At 46.3% G+C, this 27,690-nt stretch overlaps 1 protein-coding gene across 1 annotated transcript; it reads left to right on the forward strand.

Moving 5' to 3' along the window:
* The first annotated feature begins 3,371 nt into the window (after positions 1-3,371).
* On the forward strand, positions 3,372-10,522 carry LOC119384024 (uncharacterized). The gene is made up of 5 exons (XM_037652312.2): positions 3,372-3,516; positions 4,563-4,624; positions 5,937-6,032; positions 9,632-9,658; positions 10,366-10,522. The coding sequence occupies exons 1-5, from the start codon at positions 3,444-3,446 to the stop codon at positions 10,420-10,422; spliced, it is 315 nt and encodes a 104-aa protein (XP_037508240.1). The 5' UTR covers positions 3,372-3,443; the 3' UTR covers positions 10,423-10,522.
* The last annotated feature ends 17,168 nt before the right edge of the window (positions 10,523-27,690 follow it).

Consider the following 27,690-nt stretch of genomic DNA (forward strand, 5'->3'; position numbering starts at 1 on the left):
GCTACGATACAACGCATCCCACAACCATTTGGTGAGTCTGTCCTTAATTAGTGGTGAGACGGTGCCCACCGTATACTGTGTGAACCGGTAGGTTATGTGTTAGTGTCGAGTTGGCATTCATTGTTTGTCGCCGTGTTTTTTAACAGCGAAGCTGTTAAAGCGGTTCTGGGAAATTTCCAGCGTGCGCGGGACAGACAATGGCCCAAGAGGAAAGAAGACATACAAGTGCGAACTCGGGGGGCAATTCAGTTCGCGCTTCTACGTGTTCTTTGCTCACGCCCTTGCCTGTTGTGTGCGCGCTGGCAATTTCCGAAAATGTATTCATACCAAGTCGCCCAGCTTGTATACTTTTACTGTTATAGCCGGCCGTAAAATGTCCATGGTCACCAGAAAACTACCATCATCAACGGTTATGTGCCACAAAAATTGGGCAAATCCCGCTACTAACCACTGGTGCAGTAAAAATAAAGAAGGCGACAGCTTGCCAAAAAATGGCTGCGAAGCGATGGTGGCGAGCCATAAAAAGACAGAAAAACATGTACAGAGAGAGAAAGAAAGCGACATAAATAAAGAGAAATAGAGAGAACTAAAGGAAATAACGCACAAAAAGATAGGCATAGAAAGAAACAGACACGAAAGAGAGATACAAAGAGAGCAAGACAAAGATAAAAAAGAGAGGAATAAAGAGAAACAAAGAAGAAGAGAGAGAGAAAGAAAGGGATGAAAGAAAATAAAAATAGAAATAGATATTTTGGTAGAGAGATAAAGGAACAACTCCAAAGCCACATATACAAAAATAGATAAAAGAAACAGAGCGAAAGAAAAAGAAGGAAGAGAAATAAATAAAGAGAAACAAGGAAGGTCACCCAGCACCACTCTTCCTTCAGGCTTGGCACCACTAGTGCGATGCTGGCATAATTTTTTTAGGGATTTATTTTGTGAAGTATGTGTAAAGTGTAGCTATCCGCGATGCGCAGCGCCTATAGGGGCGCCACTGAAAGCCGCGTAGCGGCGGCCGTTGGAACCGCTCGCGGGTCGCGTAGCAGACGCCTCATTTGCGCGCGTGCGATTCGCCGGTTGTGCGCGTCCCAGATAATTACTTTTGCGGCAACAGTGTGTGCAAAAAAGCCGCACTTTATAATAGTGGACATGTGTCCGATGTCACAGCTGTGTGGGACGACAATGTCCCCATACGCGACAAGTGTTTGTCACAGACAATAGACAACAAGCTTCTCCTACGAAGTGGAGCTCATCGTAAATACACCGCTTTCTTTATAACGTCCCGATCACTAACGCCTGCATGCGTTGACGCGTGAACCAATGTTTTTTTCTCGACACATGTAGCTTCGTTAGTGCCATGTGCTGATATAGTAGATTTTGAGGGAGCGCTGTCGCACCGGCATTAGATTTCACAGGTCGGCCACGTGAAGGGTCAGCGTTGGTAAAACTTTGAAACCAGCACGATAAACTGTGAAAAAATAAACGATAAGCTTGTCATCATCGGTGCAGAAGCGCACAGCGAACATTCCGCACCGATGATCGCATTCCAGTGCCATCAATAGGTAGAATGCAGCCGATTTCGTACAGTACACGTGTGATTCCACGGCGCTTTTTTAAAGGAGCCGTCACCTGCCCTACATTCTCTCGCATTGCGCCATTCGTTTTTCAAGTGAGCCAAGGTATCGCGTCTTATCAGTAATAACAACCTCATGTGAATTGTAGTGTCTACAATGCAGGCAAGGCGACCAAGTGTAAACGTAGTAGCGTTCGCTGAAAACGTAGCGACAAAAAAGAAGAAATAAAAACACGGTAATCGTTCTAACACTGCCGTAAACAAAGCGCGATTGCTTAGCTTCTACGTCGTACAGCCGCAATCCACCGCCGCCGTCGCTCATGAAATAGCACCGGAAACCTGTAGATGTGCGTTCCTGGCGATTTTTTGTGTGTGTTTGAGCAGCCGACAACGCAGCAGGTATTTTTCGACATCGCTGAGGCCCGCCAGAATCGTTAAATCACGATGAAAAACACATCCATCCGTGCACTCGCGTAGACGCTTGCGGGAACACTGCTCGCCGGGCCCCGCGAGCGCTTCCGAGCCATGGCGGCAGATGGCGTCGTCAGCGCTTTGCGCATCGCCTATAGGTCTCTGTCTGTATTTGGCGCCAGTCCCTCGCGTCTTGCCCGTTTAGTTTGGGATCAGCTGGGTCTCTGGTCCGTCTTCCCAATCTTTGCGCTTCGTGTATGTCGCTCGGTTTACCGGCGGGTGTCAAACGGGCGTCCGTTCAAGCGGCATGTATCACGCACGGCTCGGCCGGTCACGCCTTGAGCCAGGCGGTCCGTTCGATCGTTGCCTCCCCCTCCGGTGAGTGCCACACACAAGATTATGTCATAGGCCATTTGGAGGCTTTATCCCAGCAAGCGAAAGACCTCGACCGGTAGAGCCACTCGAAAAAAAAGCTGCCAGGCGTCCCCAAAATAGAAGGCACCTTTCCGTGCCGATTGCAACTATAGAAATTATCAGCATTTCACGAAATTTTTAGGCAATGTTGTACACTAACACTTTACTGGTTTTGTTTTTAAGGTACCCCCTTCTGTAATGACTATTTGACGCCGAGGTTATATGGGTTAATAAATAAATGAATAAATAAATAAATAAATAAATAAATAAATAAATAAATAAATAAATAAATAAATAAATATCATCAATGGCTTTTTGCTTTCTTTCATCCTTGGAGGGAAAACATTAAAAATGCTGCCAACCATACTAGTAAGCACATCTGCGTCGCTAAGCTATCTCGCGGAACACCATAACGGCAGTTCTTAACATCACCATCACCCCACACACCTTTATCTTCTTCCATTCTCCTTTACTTTTGCAATTTTGCGACTCTCAAGAGCGAAACAGGATATCAGTATGCTCTTTACCGCCGTACAAGAGCATTAGAAACCCCATCTTTAACTTTGAAGACAGTTCTGAGTAGACTACATGAAGAGATTTCGCAAAGACGCTGGTGTCAGCGACACTTTTTCCTCGCACTCGCATGACTCAGGTGCCAAGCTGCTGACCTAGTGGCTGGTGCTGATATCTTCTAAAGATGCTGACTCGAGAGTGTCTGGCGACTGCCGGTAAAATAGTAAACAAGTAAACAAACCTGTTGTGGTGAGTGCACAAGCGTTTCATTTAGCTGTTCTTTTTCTTCTTTTTCTTTTTTCTACGCGAGTGTGATGGCTCTAGAGTCGTCCGCGAAACCGTTTTTATCGGCCCCGGCGGTGGAAAAGCTTTAGCACGCATATTGCGCGTTATCGTATCGTGGTAACTGCCACGGCTACGAAACGCAGGGTGGAGGAGGCTCCTTTAAAAGAGCACGCGCTTTCGGCGAGGCACAGGTCTTCTCCCACACTGCCAACTGTTGCACGACTACGTTCTACTAACATCTACTAACATGAATGTTGTTCTCGCACTCACCCTCGTCGCCGTCCTCGGAGTGGTCAGCGGCACCCAGTTCACCCTTTGCCGTAAGTGAAAATTTTCACGATTTCAAAAGCCTGCAGGGTGTACTTGTTATTTAATGCGTGAGACAGCAAATAACAATAACTGTAGAGTACCTTTATGAAAGAGTCAAATGCCAATGCCATGAATGACACAGAGCTGTCGCAGTATATCCAGTGACTATGGCATTGTACTGCTCGAGGTCGCGGATGAAATTGCAGCCACGGCGGCCGCATTTATATACGAACGAAATGCAGAGCCAATGGCACCAGAAATGCTTGTAACAGTTACAATTGAGGCATTTATCTATAGCAACACGGAGTGATGAGTCAACTTATCGAATGAGTGAAAATAATCGACGCATTCAGATTTACAAGGTGTTCTGCAGATAACTACAGCGGAGATGGTTGGCATTAGCTTTTTTTGAAAAAGCATTACCAGCCCGTGCGGTCTTAGATTCCTACACAAATACTCAAAAATCATAGGCAGTGTTACAAGTGCGCTAATCTTAGTGTTACGCATGGAATCATTAAATATGTCATGACGCCGTATTGACGAGCCCATAGTTCTGGGCCTGATTACTATTCGTGACGGTGTATCCTTCCGATGGGGCCATAATACAATAATACCGGCGTATCAAGACTTACGTGCGCGTTAAGAAAGCCACGTGGTAAGACGCAACTTGGTGTTCTGCACTACGGCCTTCATCCACCTCAGCATGCAGTTTTAGAGCTTGAAATTTGTAGTGTTCGATGTTTACATTGATGTAAACATGAAAGACTAAAGCTAAATATCAGTTTATTTACGATGTCACGGTTGCTAGACGAAAGAAAAACAAAGAAAGCAGCGCATAAGACGCACATTTCAGAATATGAGCTTCGTTATTCTGCATAGCTGGGGGATATTCATGCATATTGGAGTAAATGTATAAATAGACGTGGTGCAATCTGTGCCACTGGCTCATGCACTTTGTATTGCACATATTAATACCATCGAATGCGTGGCTTAAGTGAGCACAAAGTTGTAATGCAATTGTAGGAGTGGCATTAAACGTGTCTCCTATTTATTTCAGAGGCGCCAGCCGAGCGAAGGCATGAACTGGTAAACTGCGTGAAAAGTCATGTCAACGACCAGGTAAGTCAGCAGAGCGAGTTGGAAATCCTACCGACGAATTTTTGAAAAAATTCGGTCATATCTACCTGATGACTATACAATTACACTCGCTTAGTCACAACCGGTACTCATCTGCTGCAGCACATGCACCTGTAAAAAGGAGAGAAACGACATGGCCTATTTTTTTTTTTCATGTTGGAACAGTTCAAGAAAGGATAAACCACGAAATACGAGAAAGAGACAGAAACAAGCACTGATGTTCAAATGAAGCTTTATTCCTAAGAACAAGCGAGCGTAAGCAAAAAGGTCACTAAACATACAGAGACTGCGAAAGCGATGATGAGAAGGGGAAGATGAAGGCGAGGAGGACCCACATACGTAAAAGCTTACTACACACCGCGCAAGGCGCACCCTAAAAACACGTTCAAGATAACGTAATCCCTTTTCACGCAAAATTACAGATGGTACACTGACGCACAACTACGACCGCTTGTGAGCATGCGCAGCCTCAACATAGCAATCGAAGCGCACGTAACCTTGTACATGAACGCGGGCGCACAGTTAGTACGGCACTGCTAGCAACTCCAGCTGCTCGTTCCTTAGTTGAAAGAAAGACGTGTGCCATCGCCGCAGAAAAGCTTCTTCGCCGTGTCATCCAATTACGCTCGCTCATTTTTGCGACGTCAGGCGCCGCCACGTGCCTAATGTATTCGAACTTTTCCGTACAGATACACGTCTGCGTCGTTGTTATTAGGTAGAAATCTTGAACGCCTCGACAAATTTTATCGGAGATTTTGACATGAGTATTCAGCCAGAAAATACTTCAGTTAGAAAAAAATACCTTTAGTTTTCTTAATGTCTCGTATTGATATTATCAGATAGAAGTATACTTGCGCTTCGAACGAAAACCAGCTGGCACAACTCCCTTACAGAGGCGAAAGACAGGGGTACCGGGGTTCTTTGGGTGGATGCCGTATTTATTCGTAGGCTGTGACCGTGAATACCAGGACGCCACAATTTGTAGCCTTCACATGCACCAAGATGCTCAATTCAAGATTATTTTAGTTTTTATTCCAAATAAGCGACCACCATGTTCTGTTTCATCTGAAATCTAGGCGATTGCGAAACATACCCCAGGATTTGCCGTACATAACGTATCCATAGTTATGCGGCCTTTACAACGCAATCTTCAAAAGCTAAGCGAAAGTTAAAAGAAACGAAAACTGCATTTAAGATATTAAGTGACGTTGCGATTGGTAAAAGTGAAAGATGACCCCAGTTGCGCACTATTCAGCTTCTTCCAATGACGTCCGCTTGCGTTTAATCCCTCTAGACTTCGCAGAAGCTGACCGAGGTGAAGCAGCGCCTTAACTGCGAAGACCTGGATTGCGTGTTCACGAAGATTTGCGAACTGAACCCTGACGCTCACGTAAGTACGCCTTGACTACGTTGAGAATCCGTTCATCTGTACGCACATTGCCCTGTATGCCCTGTATGCCCATGCACGTCATGTCACACTTAATGTACCCGGTACACCCTTTTGAACGGGATACTAGGTGATGCATGTATAACACTGTCAATATACCATTGTACAGTGACATAACCCTGGAAAAGGAGCGAAGGTATACGGCAGTCTAATTTAAATGACAGGTGTTAGAGAAGGCTTGCATTCTTTCACGGCTAGCGTGTATGTTGACGTTGGCTGCCGTTGTTTCACGCGTAATCTGGAGCACTTATTTGTCAGCTAATGAATGAAAACTCGGGATCTTAACTACATTTCGCACTACACCGCTTCCATCACGGTTTAATTCCTCCCACCTGCGAGCACGGAGTTAGTGTTCGCATTCATCCTGGAGGCGGTCGAGAGCATGGGGTTAGGACCAAGGTTCCACGCCTATGTTCGCGCCTTCCTCAGGGACCGCAAAGCAACCATAAAGATTGGGCAGTCAAAATCAGGAACCTTCACCCTGGGTGCGAGGGGCACGCCGCAGGGTGCGGTAATTTCGCCTCTCTTGTTCAACATAGCCCATGAAAGGCCTCTCGGAGCGTCTTTCCACTGTAGCCAATACAAACCACGCCCTATATGCCGACGACATTACTGTCTGGTGCATGGGAGGTTCGGATGCTGAGGTGGAGGAAGCGCTCCAGATGGCGCTGTCTATCACAGAAAGTTTTTTTGGAGGGCACGGGGCTTCGGCTTTCACCCTCCAAATCGGAGTGCTTCTCTACAGACCTGTTAGCCGTGGGAGGAGGCCCCACTCACCGCTTGATCAGGTACAGATTGCGCTAACCACAAGGGACGGGCAAGCGATTCCCAGAGTGAACTGCATTCGGATATTAGGTTTCCTTCTTGAATGCAACGGCAGAAACACACAGGTTCTGGCCCGCATCACCTCCAAGACGGAGAACATGATTCGGCTTATTTTACGGGTTTCAAACCGCAGGGGAGGGCTAAGGGAAAGTAATCTCCTTCGGCTCTACCACGCGTTCCTCATGAGCCATATTACTTACGTCGCATCATCTCTAAATTGGTCTAAACGCGAGGAGGATAAACTCGACACTTTAATGCGGAAAAGTATTAAAAGGGTGCTAGGACTCCCCATGAGTACCGGCACGGACAGGCTCATGAACCTGGGCATGCACAACACCCTCTCGGAGGTGATTGAGGCACAGCAACTAGCTCAGGTCGCGCGGCTCTCCTCCACCAAGGCTGGGCAGCGTCTCCTACAGTCGCTTGGATGTCATCATACGGGCAGTGCGGAACAGAAGATATTTTTATCACAAACAATGAAGGGTGCTTATGAGGTGGAACCCTTCCCGCGTAATGTACATCCGCGGTACAATGTTGGCCGGCGAACGGCACGGGCCAAGTCTCTGCTTGACTTCGTAGGTAAATCCCCGGGAAAGGTGGCTTTCGTCGATGCGGCGCAGTATGGCCGCTCGGACAGCTTTGCGGCCGTGGTTGTTGATCATCGCGGTCGCGTACTAAACTCAGCTTCCGTTAGGAAGGTGTCTGCCTCCGTAGCAGAGCAGGTAGCGATAGCTCTAGCTATGAAGGACCCTTCGCGTCCTGAGATATTCACCGACTCTAGGGCTGCCCTCCGGGCCTTCGCTTCGGGTGTGGTCTCAAGAGAGGCTGCCGCTATTCTCAGTTCGAGGGCTGTAGGAGGCTTTCACACAATTACCTGGTTCCCGGCCCACATGGGCTCAGGGGTTCATCCGACAGTTCCCAACGTCAACGAACTTGCCCATAACCGTGCGCGAGAAATCACGTGCCGCGGCGGTGCGGGCGGGTCCGGAGGCGGCTTCACGGAGAGCTTCAGGGATCCACTTGGCACCTTCAACGAAGTTACTTCGCACTATCAACTGTCAAGGCGGCGATACCCCCTCCCGCATTCCAAGCTTACTAGGCCGCAGTCGTCGGTTCTCCGGATGCTGCAGGCAGGTTCCTTCCCGTCTCGCAGCACGTTTAGCCACTTTGCTGAAGGCATAAATCCAGGATGTCCTAGCTGTGGGGCGGATAATTGCACACTCGCTCATATGCTCTGGCAGTGCCCGGCGTTACTTAGCGCAAAGTTCAGCACAGAAGAGGACTGGGAGAGGGCTCTTAAAAGCAACGAGCTCTCAGTCCAGCTGTCGGCAGTCCAGGAGGCCTGCGAACGGGCGGAGGGCCACGGTCTTCCAGTACCGGCGTGGGCGCGGCCAGCAACTGCGGCGGACCCCCCTTCGGGGGTTGTCTGATCGGGGTTCTCCAGGACCAAATAAAGTTCATTTCATCATCATGCGCAGCTAATGCGCAGAATGACGTTTTGCTGGGGAGAGGTGTATGGAGGTGTGTACGCAAGCGGTATAGTTGTTGAAGGATCAAGGAAAAAACATGGAAGCTGTCTTGTTGACAGAAAGCACACGACAGAACAGAATCTCAATTTTCTGACGCTGTCTGGACAAGGAGGAACAGAGAAAAGATCAAAATTACAAAAACAATGAAACATACACATATGCACCAACAACCACTTATTCAAAAAACCCTGAATGCATGAAGACGTTTCCTTGCTCTTACGGAGAAAACCTCTGTCCTGTCGACGATGCGTTAGCCTTTTACTTGTCACGTTCTCGTTCGCGCTTCCGACGCACAAATATTGTCACAGAGCGCCGTCAAGACGAATATACACAAACTGCTGGCTGTACGTGCCCACTGAAAAAGAGTTATATTGGGAAGAGGCCATCTCAAGTACCGCACTTAAAATCCAGTCAACGGCCGTCCAGAGGGCCCATGAAGAAGTGGAGAAGCATGGCCTCCCGATCCCGACATGGGAGCAGCCGGCGGCGAGGCGGGGTCCCAGCGGGTCCTCCCCGACTAGTCCCTCGGGACTTCATTAAATTTCTCTGTCTGTCTGTCTGTCTGTCTGTCTGTCTGTCTGTCTGTCTGTCTGTCTGTCTGTCTGTCTGTCTCCCAGAAATACGTATATCAAAGAAGGTAGTGCCTTTGTCCACGACAACGCGACATGTTGCAAATTCCTGTATACATGTCCTGGCGTTAGAACATTTCGATTGACCGTTACTCGCTAAATCTCACACTGTCACTCGGGAATCTTACACCACAGCTCTGTGCTTATGGCCTCAGGTTTGAAATAAATAGTCTCAATATGGAACCTATTCAACTTCTTTTTGGCATTTCTGGGTAGATTTTTTAAACAAAATTATGTTACAGGGACCATTGTTCGATGGATTAACGACGAATTTTTTCCGTCAGAATGCATACGGTTACTTTTGCCCTCGGTGTAATAAATTTAACGACGTCACATTCATCTCGTCGTGTTCATCTCGACATATATTTCTTATTGTATCCGCTATTGTGTTTGTTGTTTTAATTATTCCTCAAACTTTGGCTGCAGGTATTGCAAATAAATAAATAAATAAATGAATAAATTACGCAAATGAATATTCAGACGACGTGAAATTCTAAAAGCGCACCGTACGTGTTCTACCCACCCGTAAATTTGTTTAATTGCTTATTTTTCTTTCCAGCAACAACACTCGAACGCATTTCTTCCGGTAAGTGGACACTGCTTTGCTGTTTGCCATCAATTTTCGTAAAGGGGTGAATGAAGCGAAGATGCGGGGCAGAGAGTCTAATTGTCGGGCAGCAGCAGTCAATGCAAAATAGGAACAGAGGAAGCAAGGATTGTTTTTTCCGTAATAATAATAATATTATATCTGGGGTTTAACATGCCAAAACCCGATATGATTATGAGGGACGCCGTAGTGGTGGGCTCCGGGAATTTCGACCACCTGGGGTTCTTTATGTTTTTTCCGTGGTGGAATAATTTGATTGTTCTTCCGGGAAAGGTTACGCGAGATATATCGAAGGATAGCCTAAGTGGCTAGCACCCGATCCAACGCAAACACGACTTTCAATAGCGTTCGAACTGGTATCATTAACTTTTACTTGCTTTTGCTATTATCAACAAGGAGAATGTGCCCTCAGGAACACCCCGTGAAAAATAAAAGAAGAAATATTCTGGAGAACGTCGCAAAACTAAAAACTTCCGGCAGCTCGTAGATTGGAGAGCGTATAAATATCGATGCCATTGACCCAATTTCCTCATTGCTGCCTTATGCGGGAAGTCTGCTAGCTTGTCCATCGAAATACGGCAAATGGACATGAATGTCATATGGCAGTTTCCTGGAATGTTAATATGTGCCGGGGAGCTGTTACCTGCATTTAACAATGTGCATTATCTATTTTTTTTTCTTTTTAGGATGACGTGAAGGCGGACGTTCGTGCAGCTCTTGTGCAATGCCGGCCAAGCGACTAAAGAACAGGTTTTTAGCATCTCGCTTGCACGTCATTGAAGCGGATGGAACCATCTACTCGTAGTAAACATTAAATAAATATTTCAAATGTACATGAAAAAATGGTGTTGTTCATAATTGCCAACCAACGTGCACATGCATTATTTAATTAATTAATTAAATAATTAATTTACTTATTATTTTTTTATTCTTTCATTTGCAAAAGTGTACCGACGCACTGGGACACACAACTTTGCTTGAGAAGTGCCTCGGACCCCCTAGAGGTACTGACAAAGTCACGACAAGCAATACGAAATTCATACAGGGCAGTGTTAGGAAGCTGCGTGACATTTATAACTACGGTAACAAGGAGAACCGCAGAAAAGTACAAATCGTAAATAATTGTTAGAGGTAATATAACAAACAACATAAATGTACGCGAATGTCTGTTCGTGTGTTTTTCTCAGTTGTTGTTCTCGCAAATATTGAGAGGAAAATCGTAATGTCCGGGAAGAGGAGTGGCCAAAGCCGCACATAATCGCAGACCTTTAATTGGTCCTGAAGCCCACTCGGGCTTGGTAGAAAAAGGCATTCTACGAATACCCAGAATACCCAGCACCCAGCACCACTCAGCCAATTTTTTAGTCCTGCCCGGCACGTGGAGTTTCCAAGCGGAGCACGAAAATACTGCCTTCTCAAGCGCCTTTTCTTCTGGAAAAGGGTGGTCCTCACTCTCTTCAATGCTGCCGATGGGTGCCAGATTTCGGTAGAGTGTTGCTATTGGCCGATAGTCTACTAGTCACATAAATGAAGAGCAGCGTTTAGATCAGGTGGGCTTCTTACAGCTATTGTAGCCGAGTATTGCAGTTTTTATTTTGGTAGCACCAGTATGCCCTGCGACATAAATTTAAAAAAGAGTACAACTCGTTTCCTGGCAGCCCCATAGCTGTTGTCGGTAAACAAACAGGCACCACTGGCTCCGTATGATAAGACAGAGTTCGAAAAAACACACTTCACCTTATTCGTCGAGTTGCAAGAAAAGCAGCTGGAGCTCGCACTGAGGAAGCTCTGCATCTGGCGCGTGCAGTTTTGCAGCCACGAATTTTATACCGGGAGCACTTTCAATGGCTCAATTAGCCACAATTGGCCAGTTGGAGACAACAGCGATGCCATGCGCGCAATAACATCGCTAAACTGCATCACTCAGATAAGACAGAACGATAGCAATTGATCGTTAAAGAAGTTCCCGGAGATGTTAGCCTGGTTTTTCGCAGGTCTTGCTACTCCATGTCTGGAGTGATGACTATGATATATTCAGTGATGACATATACACGCAAATAATACGTGCAGTCACAAACACACATATAACAACTTCACAAGAACATTCCCAGCTCAACAAAACTGCAGAGCTAATTTTGCAACGTGAAAAATCACGTGAAATGAAAAAAAGCAACGCGTTCCCGAGGTCGCTGCGTTGCATGCTCATTTTCGACGTGGTTCTCGGATTGACGGGAGCCCTAACCACTGCTTCCTTTGGAATGCACCACCATCACAAGTAATAAGCTTACGAACATACAACCACGCTATACAACGGGTGCTACTGAGAAACACAATATCATCGATGCACCATGCACAAACACTTCAAAAAATGTCTATACGGATGCTGCGTTCCTACCTGAAGGCACAATGATGTCTTTGCTCTGTACTACGCATAATTTCGTCAGTGGCTACTAGCGTTATTCATTCACGGAGGCCAGCGCTCTCGTATTGGAACTTCAAGTCATTCCTGACGCTGTGAAATATGCCATATCTAAGATGCCTACAATCAAACAAATATACTTCTTGACTGACTCTTTAAAGGCTATTCAACAACTCAAGAATGATTACTAGGCTATTTAAATCTGCGAGTCGATACGCATGATTAATCCCCCCTCAAAACAGCTGCTTGAGTAAAGAGGTACACTGGAGTCAAGGCCATGATGAAAAACCTCACAACGTTGCAGCTGACCACCAGGCTCACTGCCCTTCAAGTTCAGTGCTTCCGTCAATTCCACTCCCATATCAACTCCTTACAGGACTCCAAACGCACACAAACTTTCTCCGGCAGAACACACGATCTCTTAACCCACCGTGTGTCTGCTCTCTCTTCCTTCACCTTACTAGAGTGGAGGAAGTTGTGTTTAGGAGGATTGGGGCAGGGGTGGCCCTTACAATGGCAGTCATGTTAACGAAGAACTGGTCGCACTTACCACTGCTTCATTTCAGTGATGCATACAGATGCTTTCTAGTATGGGAATGTGCGATCTTACGATCAGAACGCTCCCGGCCCCTACTGCAAGCCGGCCTCCGCTAAATTGTCGCCACCAGCTATTACCGTTGGCTAGTTACCTAATGACAAGTTCCACAAAATACTGCTTGAATTCATACATAACACAGGACTTACAGAACACATAAAATAGACATACACGGATAAAAAATGATGCTAAAGGACAAGCCTTTATCGCAGTAAAAATAAACAGGTAGAAGCAAGCCAATTGAGCTTTCCTTTTGAGTTTCGATACGCGTGACGCACTTCCTGGGGGACAACAGTCGTCTGCGGAACTAAGCGCACCCACATACGTCCTAACAAATGTTGTTTGCCGCACTGCCTTTTCAGAACCGCGGCCTTCGTGCTTCTTTCTTTGCGAGAAGTTTTCACTGTCTCAGTGCCCTCATACCTTACGAAGCTGTTTCCAGCGCTGAGCGCAACGCCGAGGAGTCACCTACCCGCGCACTGAGATGAGCGCGTTCTTTGGTGACAAGGCCAGTGAAAGCTACCTCGTGAAACATGGGAATAGGCTAAAGCTGATGGTTGAAACACAATTTAGTGCCACGAGCTCCGAGTGACGCTCTTCGCTATCTTCCAGACCACCCTGTCTAGAACCGGTACGAGTCGGCCGATTTTTTCTAGCATTTTGCTTCTATCAAAGTGCGGCCGCCGCGGCCGAATTTCACTACCGCGACCTTCGGGTCAGCAGTCAAGCACCGTAGCCACTAGACCATCGCAACGGGTGTTCATGTTACGAAACTCGTAACAAAGAACAAGGCAAGTACCTCATTCAGCAAACGAAAGATTTGTACAGTAAAAAATACAATTATAGCTAATAGAGCCGCTTCTCGATACTACCTTTCATACGAGCTAAAAGAGAGTAACTTATCCGTAAGTTGAAATTTCTACGTTAGGTGCACCTACTTGATAATTTAAATGCTAAAATCTAGAAAACATTTCTCGTGATGGGTAATCGTTTTGAACAGTATACCTTCCATAATTATGTTTTATGTGATTGTGATTGCGTATACAGTCGAAACGCGCGATAACGAAATCCCGAGGGAACGATATTCGCACCGCAACGAAATATTTTCGGAGCACCGGCGAACGCCCATAGGAGTCAATGCATTTCGTAACTCACGACTACGAAAGATATTCATAGCGCAGTCCCTCATTAACGAAATTTTTGAAACACAAGTGCGCAAATAATCTGCTCTCGCAACATTAACTGCATTCGAAAACTGCTGAAATGCATTCATGCTACACCAAAACTGTGCAAAACTATCGCTACAGCGCACTTAAGAAGCAGCCTCCATCATTATTTACAAAAAAAACAAAGCTGGCGACAAGGATGATGATGGCTTGCCGAAACATCTGCTTGTTATCGCGGACTACGTAGCCAAATCCATATTTTTCATGGAGTTTCGTTCGTTGGCTTGGCTCTGTGCTTGGCTCTGTCGGCTTTGCGTGCACATGGTCGCGTGTGTGGAGCGATTTGTGGAGTGTTTGCTTGGTCGCTTGGTGCAACGTGAACTGTGTGTTGCGATTGCTTCGTCCGATTTCGCTGCCTGGGAAGATGCCGCCTCCAACGAAAAAGCGGAAGTTCGTCACGCTGGAAGATAAGGCTGCACTCATCAGTGAGGTGGAAAAGGGCAGGAAAAAAATGGGCATTGCCGAAGAATTCGGCGTTGCGTGCAGCTCGCTGTCCAAGATTCTACGCTGATCCGCGCTGATCCAGCGGAGGCGGAAGAAGGTTCGCCTGTAGGCGCACTTGATGACGGTACTGGTGACAGCGCAGTGCTGCCGTCACTGACCAGTGCACGGGGCGAACTTTGTGCCATGGCAAAAGAGATTCCCGATCGAGAGGCATGAAGATGCTGCATGGTAAGGCCCGCCAAAGCAACCTTACTGACTTTTGGAAATAAAATGTGTTTTTTGTAAATTCCATGTCTTTTCTGCCGCATTCTCGCGCCAATGAAATTCCCACAAGAGCGAAATTTTGTGCCTTCCCCGCCGATTTTGTTATTGCGGCTTTCAACTGTAATCTCCATTGTATTTTTTTAATTTTCCCGTATAATCATGTTGTGCTTATATTCAACGTATATCGTGCAAATTACATATGCGAATGCGCCGGTTGAACAACTATAACAATAAGTCTACTAATGTTATAAATCTTGTTTAAATGTTGGAGGCGTTTGAATCAGTGTTACAGTGTAATGATCATAATAGTTTGTAGGGTGTTATAGTTTTCGTAAATATGTTTTGTTATATCACAACTGCTTCCTTCTGGAACATGCTCTTTTCCCCAATTACGATTAGGACGCACTGACAAATTTTGTAAATAATTTTATGTCAATAAATATTCAAATAATATAGGGTGGTTTTTTAAACATAATTACCCCACGCTGCATAGCTCAGTCATAGCTACAAAGTATTTCTCAAGTAGAACGGCTATGCTTGTCGTGCTAGTTGCAAAGGCTTTTCGGCGCCACATTTATAGTGACAAAAGTAGAGCACATACCAAGACTATGACAGAGAAGGTGAATCGCTGGTGGTTCTAATCGCACGTTGTGTCATGACTTCAGATTTGACATTCTTGCAACGACTGCACTTGGGGCCTCGCCCAACGAGCTCATAACCCCCTAGCCCAAACTCTCAGTAATAAAGTTATCTTTCTTTGTTCTAAATGTTTGATGCGTATGAAAATTTCTTACTGTTCGTTCCCTTTTGCCAACATTCTGATTTTGGCAGGGCATCCATTTCTACACGTCGAATTGATTCCTCGCAACCTTTAGGTTCTTTCAATTTAGAAGCAGGCTCTGCGAATTCCTGACACGTGGTATCGCTAGTGGCAATACTATTGGTGGGCATCACTGTTTTCGCGTGCAGGTGAGAGCTTCTTCTTGCTCCGTCGATGCGGTCAGCATTCGCGGCGAGCTCGAAGCGGAAGCTCTGTGCGCTGCTCTCTCGTGCTTCTTCAAAGCGCTGCTTCGTGCGTACTTTCGGCCACACACGCCGCACGCGTGGCTCTTTTCGCCCGTATGAGCCACTAGGTGCTCGTTCAGGTGACACTTCCGCGTGAATGCCTTTCCGCATTCGGGACACCGGTACGGATACGCAGTGACGTCCACGTGCTTGTACTTGTGATCCGACAGTGCGGACGTGCTGTGAAAGCCTTTACCGCAGACAGCGCACTTGTACGGTGTCTCTGAGGTGTGCGTGTTGAGGTGCGCGTTCAGCAGGTCCGAACGGCCGAATTCCCTCAGGCAGACCTGGCACACGTAGGGCCTGTCGCCGGTGTGGGACCTTTCGTGCCTGGTGACCTTTGTCCTGCATGAGTGCATATGGTCGAATTGTTCATATTGTTCTTTATATTTACTTTCCCGAGTTATTTAGGGTACGGAAAGGTAGACGAGTTGGCCGGCTTTCATAGTGCGGGAGAAAGAAGGGGAAGAGTTACAAGCAGCGCGAAAAGAAACGCAGATCGAGGGCAGAGAGCCATGCAATGGAAGTGCTTCCGCAACCACTTTGGTTGCAGTTCTCTTCCCTTTCTGTTTCCATTTTCTCTTTTCGAACTGCTTGCAAGTTTTGCAAAGCGACGCTTTTTTCCTTTTTTATTTTTTTCACGTTCTACTGATAATCTTGCTATTGCAGGAACTGTTTCAATTTAAACCAATGTACACAACTGTTTTTCATTTAACCATCGCAACGGAGTTTGACAATTTCCAAACACTTGGATAAATCGCCATCATCTGCCTTGTTAGAATTTTTGCAGCACAGATGCCTGTCCAAAAAATACCAATGTACTTCTGCGGTAAGAGCAGCGACTCCAGCCTACGGAGGCCAATACTTAGCCCTCTTATGCCGCCTCTAATGGTACCCAATGTGCGACTTGAATGGACCAGCTATTGTGTAGTACGTCGTACCCGACTACCTAATTCCGCTACACACTTTTCATAACGAGCAAGAAATTATGCTCTTACGTCATGTTTTTTTTCTATACGTCACCGAATACTCGCACTGTCAGCCTTATTTTAGTTCCATGGAGGAGCAGTTTCTCAAGCTGCTCCTCCATGCTTCCGCATCTTAATTTAGTGCAGCTAGAACAAAGCGTTTGGACATTTTTGAAGAGCATCAGTAACGTGCCGACCATCACAGCTTCTGTCAGGTGCACTCCGAACATTCACGTATAGCCCGAAGGCTTCTTTATAAAATCCTGATACCCTTTGGTTAGATAAACTTAGGGCTTGGTTGAATGTACTCTAGATAATCGTGCGCCGATCTGTCCCTGATGAATGCTCAGAGCTAAATATCAATTACGGACAGTGTTCCTCATGACAGATTGTCGCTCAGTACCACAAGAGACTGCGTAAGGTGCGCAATAATGAACCTAGGCATTCATGCTTTACCAGTGTCTAATGATTTGTTGCAGCGCCAACGCTGGCGAACATAATTCTATATGCCACGTGAAAGAACTCTGTTAGGACCTTTCTTTCCGCTTTTATGTCCAAGCATTAAGAGAAGCCGCGCTATTGCTCAGAATACTTTGGAATATTTTGAATATTTCTTTTGCGCCATGATTGCTCAATGGCCGAGCGACAACATATGTCCACTCTGTCTCTTCCTGGACGTCTAATAACGATAGGAAGAGTGCTTTTATAGGATGTTTCATGTAACTCTGTGTAAACTTGCGTTGCGTTTTAAGCAAACGGCAACGATGACTTAATATTTGTGCTGGTGAGTGTTTCAACATTGTGATAAGGAAGCTACTTAATTCAGTTACGCAAAATTGATATTGCATATGTTCGGTCATTAGTGGCTTTTGAAATGCTCCTAAGATGCTTGAGAACAACGTATGCAACATTCTCAAGATGCTTTTATTTACTTGGTACATATTTGAACACGAAAGTGTTTCATGCCGGGGTCCACGAAGATTTCAGTGACGTAGTACCGTCACAAAAATTACGTCGAAAAATTTCAGATAATCAGATGGCAAATAAAAGCTGAAAGAAAAAAAAAGTTTCATCAACGGCAGTCGAACCGCTGACCTCTCGCTCCGCGACAACAGATGCCCGGCATTGTATCCACTGCGCCACCGTCGCATTCTCTGGAGGCTTTACAAACGCGCCTTTTACATCACACTTCCCTCTCACAGTGCTCTTGGTCGGTGGGGTGGTGTCGGGATAGCTAGGTGGTATCGCATTATGATATAAAACTTCGAGCGCAAATCGACCTCTTCGTTTTGCGTCGTTTATTTCCGCTCAAAGTTTTATATCATAATGGGGTGGTGTCGCCGTATGGGAGCGGTAAAGTGAAGTACTGCATCATGACCGCGGCCTCCGCGATTAGCTCCTGCAACGCGTTGTTGCTACGCGTCCGTCCCATTCGGCGCGTTTGCAATAGCAGAAGTGCAATTTTGACAATGCCTTAACACACCGCGAGGTGGCGACCTTAGCCCAATCCTCGGCTTCGCTCATAGTATCCATCCATATTAAAAATAGCTTCGCGACGCTCGCCGGCCTCTGTAACACCGCGCTCCCCGCTTGCGCTCGCTCCGAGAAAAATCGCGGTCAGGCTATAGGGGAGACAGGACGCGCGTTGCGTTTTCCTCTAGCCCGACAGTGGTTTTCTGTTTAGTCTCTTACATTCCGCGGAATGCGACCTTAGTCAACGCTCTTCTGGCTGTCACACCACTTTCTCTGATTACGCTATTACCGTTAACTGCTACAGAAACCATAAAAGTTTGTCTAATCGTTAATTATGGACGTTAGTCATCGGGATGGAGATGTGCCACCAAGCGTCAACTTGGGTGCATCCACGTTAAAGGGTGCTATAGCTGCGAAACACCAATATACATTGAGCAAGCTCACTTATATCAACGTGCAGTAAACATTCAGCTACTTCTGTAAGGACACGTTTTGCTTTCGTGTTATACCGATTCCGATGACGGAGGGATGAACCCAGGTCCGTAGGCAGTGGGGGTTCCGGGGGGCGCGGGCCCCCCGGAAATGTTTATGATACATGGTGTTTTACCGAAAATAAATAATGAAAATAGCCGTTTTTCTCATACAGTCAAGGCTTTCAGCAAGTGGGACCCTCCGAAACAAGTTCCTGGCTACGGGTCTGGATCAACCATGTTTTTTTGGTCTAGGGAGAGTGTCCAGCCTTTCCATTGCACTAGCTCTCTGAATAACAAACAAATAAACAAACAAAGAAAATAAATACATGAATAACTAAAGAAACGTCACGTCTGGCGCGACCGGGCGGTTGGGCGCAGTGTCCAGGCAGGCGGGCTGTTGGCGGAGCAGTGTACGGGCGAGCGAAGCAGGCGCACAGCTGTGCAGCCGGTTTCTAGGCAACGCGCCGTGACACCATCGCGGTGGGAATACTTTTCTTCGCGTTGGACAGATTAGGGCCGGCTCTAGCAGCTTCACTGTTAAAATATGCATTATTTATTATATGGTTATAACAGCTCGAGTAAGCATCGAGTAAGCTTTTCTCCGCTTGCCAATTTTATCAGAAGCAAAGAAAGAAAAACTGCAGCTTACATCTCTTCTTCAAGCTCAGATATCGATTACTATAATTATTGTTGCTCCTGCTACTTTCTGGACATCTGTGTGTCGAATCCTTTCGACATTGCTCTACACTCCCGCAATCATGCCCAAACCACTCCGACTATGCAACAACAGTGGCATGTCAGGATAGTTAGTATGCCGAGGATTGCGGCATGACGTTGAGAATGGTGACGACAGCTTAAGCAGCTAGGTACATTAATACGACGACATACGCTGCCACGTATGCAACAGTGAAAAGTAGTTACCTTGCTTCTAACTTTTTACAGATGTTTCGATAAATAGAAGTCTATTTATCGAACTCGCAGCTCATCTTCAAAGCGGGGTACATTCAGAGCGGAAAAATTCAATCAATTAAGGCCTACAATATGTAAAATGATTTTTCATTAAAAAAATAGAAGCCCTTAGCCAATTGGGAAAAGGGGCTAAGGGAGGCTTCACTAAGCTGCGTATTTGGGCCGGATGGTGGCCTGGCGTGTGCGTGCCTGACCTACTATTTTTCCCGTCTCATAGCCTGCCTTGGCTTGGAGAGAAACGGCGCATGCGGAGCGAGCGAACGCGCAATCACTCCCTCCGGAGGCAACGGGAGTGATCCTCCTCCTCTTTCGTCTCCTGCGCGCCAGCTGCGTTAGGTCACTCTAGCTGCGGGTGAGGCGGGGGCGTACGAAGAGCCGGCGTACGCGTTACAACGCGTCAGCCCATGGCATGTAGACGCAGCGCCGCGCCCTCTCCTATATGGAGGAGAGGCTACACGAAGCTGCGCGCCCTCTCTCTCCATAGGGAGAGGGCACGCCCCGCGCTGACGCGTTGTAACGTGTAAGTGTGGTTAAAGGCCCGAACACACGTACGCGTTGCAGCGCGACAACGCGTGACTTTTTGACGCGGCGCCGCGCCCTCTCCCTACGGGGAGAGGGGGCGCGTGGCTACGCGAAGCTGCGCGCCCTCTCTCTCCATAGGGAGAGGGCGCGGCGCCGCGTCAAAATATCACGCGTTGACGCGCTGCAACGCGTACGTGTGTTCGGGCCTTAAGGCTCAAACCGGTTTCTGCAGCTGCCCAGCGAGACATTTCGTGCTTACGCCTGTGTGTTCCCTTCTTTATCTTTAGGGGACCAGTGGTGTGATTAGTGGAGCACAATGAAATGGGAAAACAGCACTTATACTGCGTTTCATTATGCAACCTTAACTGGCCCAACGTCGTTCACTTCTGTATGAACACGTACGCGCTATGAGGTTTTCGCCAACTCCCATACCGCCGCCGGCAACACGAGTCAGGCAATACAAGCTTTACTTTAAAATAATGCAACCCTAACTTGTCCTTGCCGATGTACGGGCAGTAGGAGCACTGGTACGCTTTCTTCTGCCGAGGCGTTTCCGGGTGCTTGTACTGGCGATCGACATTCGCATCCGAGGAGAAGGGACGCCCGTTCGTTCCGCAGCTCACGAACGGTCTACTTCCGGATTCATCAGTTCCTGGAAAATACGAGAAGTGACGTCATTGCCTGCACTTGAATCTGGGCGATAGCTTGTGTGATAGTAATAAACGCAGAGAATACGCGCCAGGTAGAATCATACGCCGACGTGCTCTACTTAAAAAGAAACTTCACAGCAGTCTACTAGTTCACTTCAAAACATGTTTTCTCACTTAAAACAAAAATAAATCTATTAAAACATTACATATAAGTAACAAACAAGGCGTGCGACACAATGATGTATAACCCATATTTGTACTCAGTACTCTACATTCCGAAAAGGAAGCCGCATTATGAGAGAAAACGCTATTTTTGCCATATTATTCACAGTTTCGCCACAACGTTCCTGCTTTATTTGTTCCGGCAGTATGTTCCGGCTTGGTATATTTACATGTAAAGTAGACAATAAGGGGATGTTTCTCATGAAATAATCGGTATTTCTTTCTAATAAACGTTGAAACTGTCCCACCTTGCGATATTCCTCAAAACGGAAGAAACGATTAATGAGCTGTCATCAGCATAAAAAGATGTCGACTTCAGTTTTACAAAATATTTCGCATTGATTATTAGACGCGATATATTTATCTGGTTTATTTTGCAAGACACGTTCACCCGCCACGGTGGCCTAGTGGTTACGGAGCTCGATTGCTCACCCGAAGCTCAGGGCTTCCAATCCCGGCCGCGGCGGCCACATTTACATGGAGGCAAAATGCTCGTGTACTTGGCTTTAGCTGCACGTTAAAGAACCGCGGATGGTCGAAATTTTCGGAGTCTCCACCACGGTGTACCTCATAATCACATCGTATTGTGCATACCTATCATATTGCACGACCCATTTTCCCGTTTAAGCCAGAGCTTCGGAACTCCTTCACGGCACCACGAATTATTTGCTAAAGAAATTTCCTGATAAGTGGTGCCCAACATCAGAAGATCTATTAACTGTGAAGAAGAAGATGCGCATCCATCCAGCAGCATCGCCAACGCTCGGCTCGTTCGACTCATGTTTCGGATCGCTGCCTTGCCGCTGGTAACCATTAAGTCCTTGAACAACCAATAAACCTCTTCACAGTTCGTGGAGTTGCGGGGTTCTTCCTTTCATAAGAACCACCTCAAGCAGAACTACATCTTTATATGTTAATGGTGTTTCACGAAATGTGTCCGAAAATTTTCTAAAATAAGGCAGATGGAATATTTGCTCGCAAACTTCATAATTACCTTGCCTATAGCGCCATACATATTAAGATTACCAGATGTATCAATTGCATGGAGTCATTAATGAAATTAAATTTTTGACTCTTTTAGCGGTGGTAGGGTGTAGGTTCAAATGGGGGAACTGAAGCTCTTTCTGCGAAGAGCCTATCACCATTTGAAGGCTTCCGAAAAGCGGCCTATTGCGGAGTAATCGAAATCGACCAAATAACCGTAACCGAAGCGCCGACGACCGCAGCTAGCAGAGGACCAGAATAACGTCACTGATCACAGCAACAATTGCAGTAGAGTTAGTTGTGCATTTGTTTACGTACGTGCGCCATGCTTGGTATTGTCGTAAGCGCAGTCACCATACAATCGAAGGGAAGTACAACGACGGTTCATTAACTTCATTTGATGGTGCGCGCTCACTCTGGAGTCTGGACGTCTCGGAAGAGCATGGCTGTTGCGCTTTTCCCCGCTTCGATGTGGGTTTCGCAGGCGAAGCGAGTGGGATTACATCAGTCGTCTGAAAATACCAGCATCCGCGTTTTGGAAATTTCCTAGCAGTAATGGGTTGTTCGCACTAAAGCTCCAATTATTCCATTTCACTCGACCTTCCGCCTCCAATAATTTAAAACTTAACTAATTTATATTGCTTAATTATTGTCGTAAGTCATGTATCTAATTATGTGAAGATATCCGCATCCATATTAAATTTAATTATGAGTACGGCGAGCGAACTTATTATATACGACGATGAGCGTGCACTGTGGAATCGGAATTAAGAAAATTCGTTAGATCCCACTCATTCTGGTAGTCGATCTCATGCGAAGCACTAGGCGATTAGTGACCTATACCGAATTTTTTCGGTATAGGTCACTGGTCAAGCGTTGGGTGTTGGGCCGACTTCTTTGTGCATTTTGAGTGGTTATGGGTATATTGGGCAGGCCCCCAGCAAGGAATTTTTTCGGGCGGTGGGGGGAGGGAGGGGGGAGAGGGGAGGGGGCGGAGCACTTGCTGGAGGCCTTGACTATTTGAGGAAAGTACTTATTTGAGAAAGCTACAATCTGGGGAGTGGGGGCTCCTAAGACACCCCCCTCCCCCCTTTCTTTGTTTAGGGGATTGACCGTGGGCTTACCAGGCGCGTCGACTACACTGACACCCAAATGGTATCCTATGGTCCGACGTGACGTCGGTACTCACCTTAGAGCACAGGTGTCAGTCTTATAGAAATCAACTGCACGCTACGGTGCGATGATGTGCTCATCATAGGAAGCGGTTTTTGCCGTATTCCTTCGAGTTGAACAATGGTTGAGCATAGCTTGGCGAATATTAGGAGTTGAAATGCAATGTTTTTTACAATGTTACAAACGCCGATAGCCAACCCTGCAACCACAATGGACGTCGCCGTCATATGACGCCTATATAAGGTCTTTTTTGTAAGCAGTTTCAAGCACTGTCGTAGCTCTGTAGCCGGATACTTCACTGCCACACAGAATGCCTGGGCTTGATTGTGGCTCTAACCGTGAGTTTTCATCTTTCCGTTCACCTGATATTTCTTTCATCGACAATGCTGCCGACGCCTGCCCCGCATTTTCTGAGACGGAAGCTCCATAAGATCGCGTAAAGGTTTTTTGAATGTCAGTTATCGCCGTCCCTGTGTTGATACAAACCGTGAATCACCTACGGCTCATACCCGCATTCCATGGGCCGTGGTATACGGGCACGTGTCACACGTAACTGAAGGAAAATGTTTCATGACGTACGCGACAAGTATCTCACGCTATTCATGTAATGACCTGTTCATCGTGTTCTTCATACGCTAATGCCCTCCCGCGTAAATTTTGGTATGTGTCAAGTTGAGGAGACGACAACGAGAGCGCCCACTGCCCAGACGTAGGCGTATAGATAGATAGATAGATAGATAGATAGATAGATAGATAGATAGATAGATAGATAGATAGATAGATAGATAGATAGATAGATAGATAGATAGATAGATAGATAGATAGATAGATGTCCGCAAAGATGAATGTTCTGAAGGAAGAAAACCCAATCATCTCATATGTTTCCGCAAGAGGTCAAGCGTTGCTATGAGGAAGCTTTCCCTAAGCGTTATGCAAAAATACACAGAAAAAGGAGAAAACTATGGGTAACAAAAGAGTTACATCAGAGAATTAAAGCCCGAGATAGCATGTACCATCAGTTTATTATTCAAAAAGATTTAGCTCTTCTAAACGAATACAAGAAAGTGAGAAACAAGTTAAACTCTGATCTCAAGAAAGCTCGGGCTGAATATTAAAAAAAAGCAGATTCATTGCTATTTCCGATGGCCCCCAAAAAAGTTTGGAACACATTACGTTCTCTAATTGGTCAACAACACAACAGCATCCCGAGTACGCTGGTGACTGATGGTGTCTCATACGGTAAAGAGGCCTTGTCAAATAAATTTAATTCATAGTTTTTAACTTCAGGTACAGACGGGTCCATGTTAAAGCGAACACTTGCGTGCAGGGCATCTTTGGATTGTGCTCTCTTGCAAAAGCATAGTGGCTTAGATTTGCATAAAACTACTGGTAGTTTACAGTTCTGCCTCTTTTTGACAAACTTGTCCAGTGCATGAACAATTTTTGCTTGTCCACTTGCTGTTTGAAGGCCAGCAAAATGAAAGGTGCTCATTGGAGTGTTCCCTTTAACAGTGGAAGGTACTGTATATATTCGTCTTCCACCAATCAATTAAACGTTGAAAGATACATAACTTCCTCTCGTACGAATTCCCTATTTCTATCTCCATGTGGTGAACTGGAGATCTTTTCTTATGGGGCTAAACGAAAATACTATACAGAAATACCGGTGCTTTGCAGAGCCTCCGTGATCGCCCGCCGATCACGGAGGCAATGCAAGACTTGGGGACGAGCAGAAAGCTTGCAACGCCTCCGATCTTGGAGGCAGTAAAATCATGTGATGACTTCACTAAGACGTCATAGATAGCTAGAATTTGTGACGTCACAATGGTTTCACGTTGACGTCAGCTGCGTTACGTCATCTGATAAGGCCATCACATGACATCAGCGCTTTGCACAGCCTCCGTGATCGGTGGGCCGGTCACGAAGGCCGTGCAAATCGGCCAAGTCATGTGATGACGTCATCATGTAAAGTCACGTTATTCGACGTGATCACGACTTCGCAAGCTTTGGTCGTATACGGTGACGTCATTACGTGATGATTTTTCACATCCCTCGTGTTGACGCCGGCGATGCGGGACACCGCGGTAAATTTTCGCGTTTGCTGAGGCATTTAGGGTTTTCGCCAGAGCACGTGCAGGGCCCGAGAAGGCGAGTATTAAATAAAAACAATACTTCGTTCTCCTAGTCTGTGATAGCGGACATCCTCTTGGTATACTTTAGAAAATCATTGTTGTGCTGAACTTCTTCAAGCTGTATACTTCCTAATCCCGAAATTTCATTGAGCACATGTGGGCCCCTTGCTATTGGCCGCGAGATCGAGCGGAGTCGCCGCCTAGTGGCTGCTGGCTGAACCGCGCCTAGTGTGGATTGCTCCGTGCCTCGTCTGCTAGCCCCGGTGTGTTTGCATGTGCGCGTACGTCATGCAGATCATCAAAAGGCGGTTTGTTCCGTTGGGTTAGTGCAACTTTAACCGCTCGTACGTATGCCTAACACGATGTGAAGATGTATTTGGCCTTGATCTGCTGTATATATACTGTAATAAGATCAGAGAGTGCACTTGTCGAGAGTGCTGTGTGTGGTCATCGTACCCTCCGTTCAAGAGGGTCATATCAGTGTAGGTGCCGCTCCGTGGTTCAAGCGCATTGCAATGTGCACTTGGCGTTGCCCTAAAGATGAAAGGTAATAAATCTCATGTGAATATAGCCTTTGAGCGGGACGGTGTTAAAATTAAACGCCAGGCCTACGCGGAAAGCGCAGCACAGTCGCAGCGAAAGCTGGAAGAGCGGCATTTCTAGAGCCCGTTGTAAACTCTCTTGGGGCTACTCATACAAGTACACTAGCAAGGTATCCACTACGCTACAAATCACAATATTTGTGAAGTTGGGAAGCAGCTACAACGCCATTATTCATCATTGTGCACAGAAGCGAGGCTCCAGCTACACATATGTAACGCATTATGTGCACTTTGTTTACGTGACGACTCATGACGATGAAGAATTGTGGCTCAGCCCTTGTAATGGGTTGGAAGCTTTAAACGGCTCACCAGTTACGTAATTCGCATTATGTGACGCTCGATCGCTACTTCACTCTCCCACCATGCAATATAACATACGTTGACGTGAGAAAGAGAGACAGAGAGAGGAAGGAAGAATTTATCGAGACACTGAGGAATTGGATGATGGACTTATGGGCTTCCTTGGCTACCAAAAGAAGTGCACTTGTGAGGAACCCACTACGCTATACCTCATCATAATTTCTGTGACATAGGGAAACAGCCACTATGCCATTTTTCGTCATTCAACGGAGAGCCGTGGTACCCGCTAAAAACATGTAAGGCATTATGCGCACTTTGTTGGTGTTGTGCCTGATGACGGTGAAGAATTATTTCAGAGCCCCTTGTAATGGGTTGGAAGCATCCAACAGCCCACTCGTTGCGCAATTCGCATTGTGTGACGCCTGGTTACAGAATTCGCGTTGTATGGGCCATGATTGTTATTTCGCTCTTCCACCACACTAAATTACATATGTTAATGTTGTTCCTTCTGGACATGAAGCCTGTATAGCGTCTTCTTGCATGGCAGTTCCAAGCACCGGCATGGCTCTGAGGTACAACACTGGGGTCCCACGCAGAGGGCCCAGGTTCGAACCCCGTTCCATCCTGGAAATTTTTCTTCTTTAGCTTCTTTTTTCTTATTTCGAGCGATAGTGGTTGCGGACATCGGCGGCGGCGGCGGCGGCGGACAACTACGGCGCCAAAAACGGCTGGTGAAATGATCTCATAACAGCTTTCGCTGTAAAAAAGGCTCGCATGTACTTGAGCGTTGTGGTTAGGTGTTGTTTATACGTTACGCGACGAGCTTTAGTTGTGTACAGTCCTGGTCTCACTAGAGAGAGATATTTCTTTTAAGTCACGTCTAACACTTCGGTACTTAAATTGTCCCCTAAAAAGAACAGAAAATGAAATGACACGGAAATCGCAAGACTGAGTTGCCTTGCGCAATTTTAACTTGTGGCGAAATGTATACAAAGACACCCGTTTACTTAGATTAAGGTACGCGTTAATTAGCCCTGATGGTCAAAATTAATCCATACGACGTCCTTTAGATTTAATTTATGTCGTAGTAATTTCACGCGAAGCCACATCTTTTTTTCTTTACATTACCTGAGCGTTTGTGTTGCGTTGTTATAGTAGATTGATGCAAGGCAGCGGACATTATTCGCATGAAAAAATGTATTTTGGTCCCGTGAACTAGCCGGGCCTTTGTCCATTACTGTCGTGCAAGTAATCAATTGAAGAAATTTCCGTGCTGTACAGTTACCTTTGTGTACTGTTACTGGAATAAAAACAAGCGTGTGCGTGTTAAACGTCTCCGTAGCGCTAAAGCGCTGTCAGCCACGTAGCTTTCCTCAGTAAACCTATCAACTGTCCTACATTCCATGGAGAACTGAATAAGAAATGCGAATGAATATTTGAGCACGCAGTGCACAAAGTGCTATTTCAACTCATCGTGCAGGAATGGGGGCCTTCTTTTTGTTGAGGGGCATCCAAATGAAGAAGACGTAA

This window comes from Rhipicephalus sanguineus, chromosome 2 (genome assembly GCF_013339695.2).
Source record: "Rhipicephalus sanguineus isolate Rsan-2018 chromosome 2, BIME_Rsan_1.4, whole genome shotgun sequence".
In the NCBI taxonomy this organism is placed as follows: domain Eukaryota; kingdom Metazoa; phylum Arthropoda; class Arachnida; order Ixodida; family Ixodidae; genus Rhipicephalus; species Rhipicephalus sanguineus.

Coding starts and splice junctions, on each gene's coding strand:
- LOC119384024 (XM_037652312.2), top strand. CDS start 3,444: ATGAATGTTGTTCTCGCACTCACCCTCGTCGCCGTCCTCGGAGTGGTC. Junction 3,517..4,562: donor CACCCAGTTCACCCTTTGCC/GTAAGTGAAAAT, acceptor TATTTATTTCAG/AGGCGCCAGCCGAGCGAAGG. Junction 4,625..5,936: donor AAAGTCATGTCAACGACCAG/GTAAGTCAGCAG, acceptor TAATCCCTCTAG/ACTTCGCAGAAGCTGACCGA.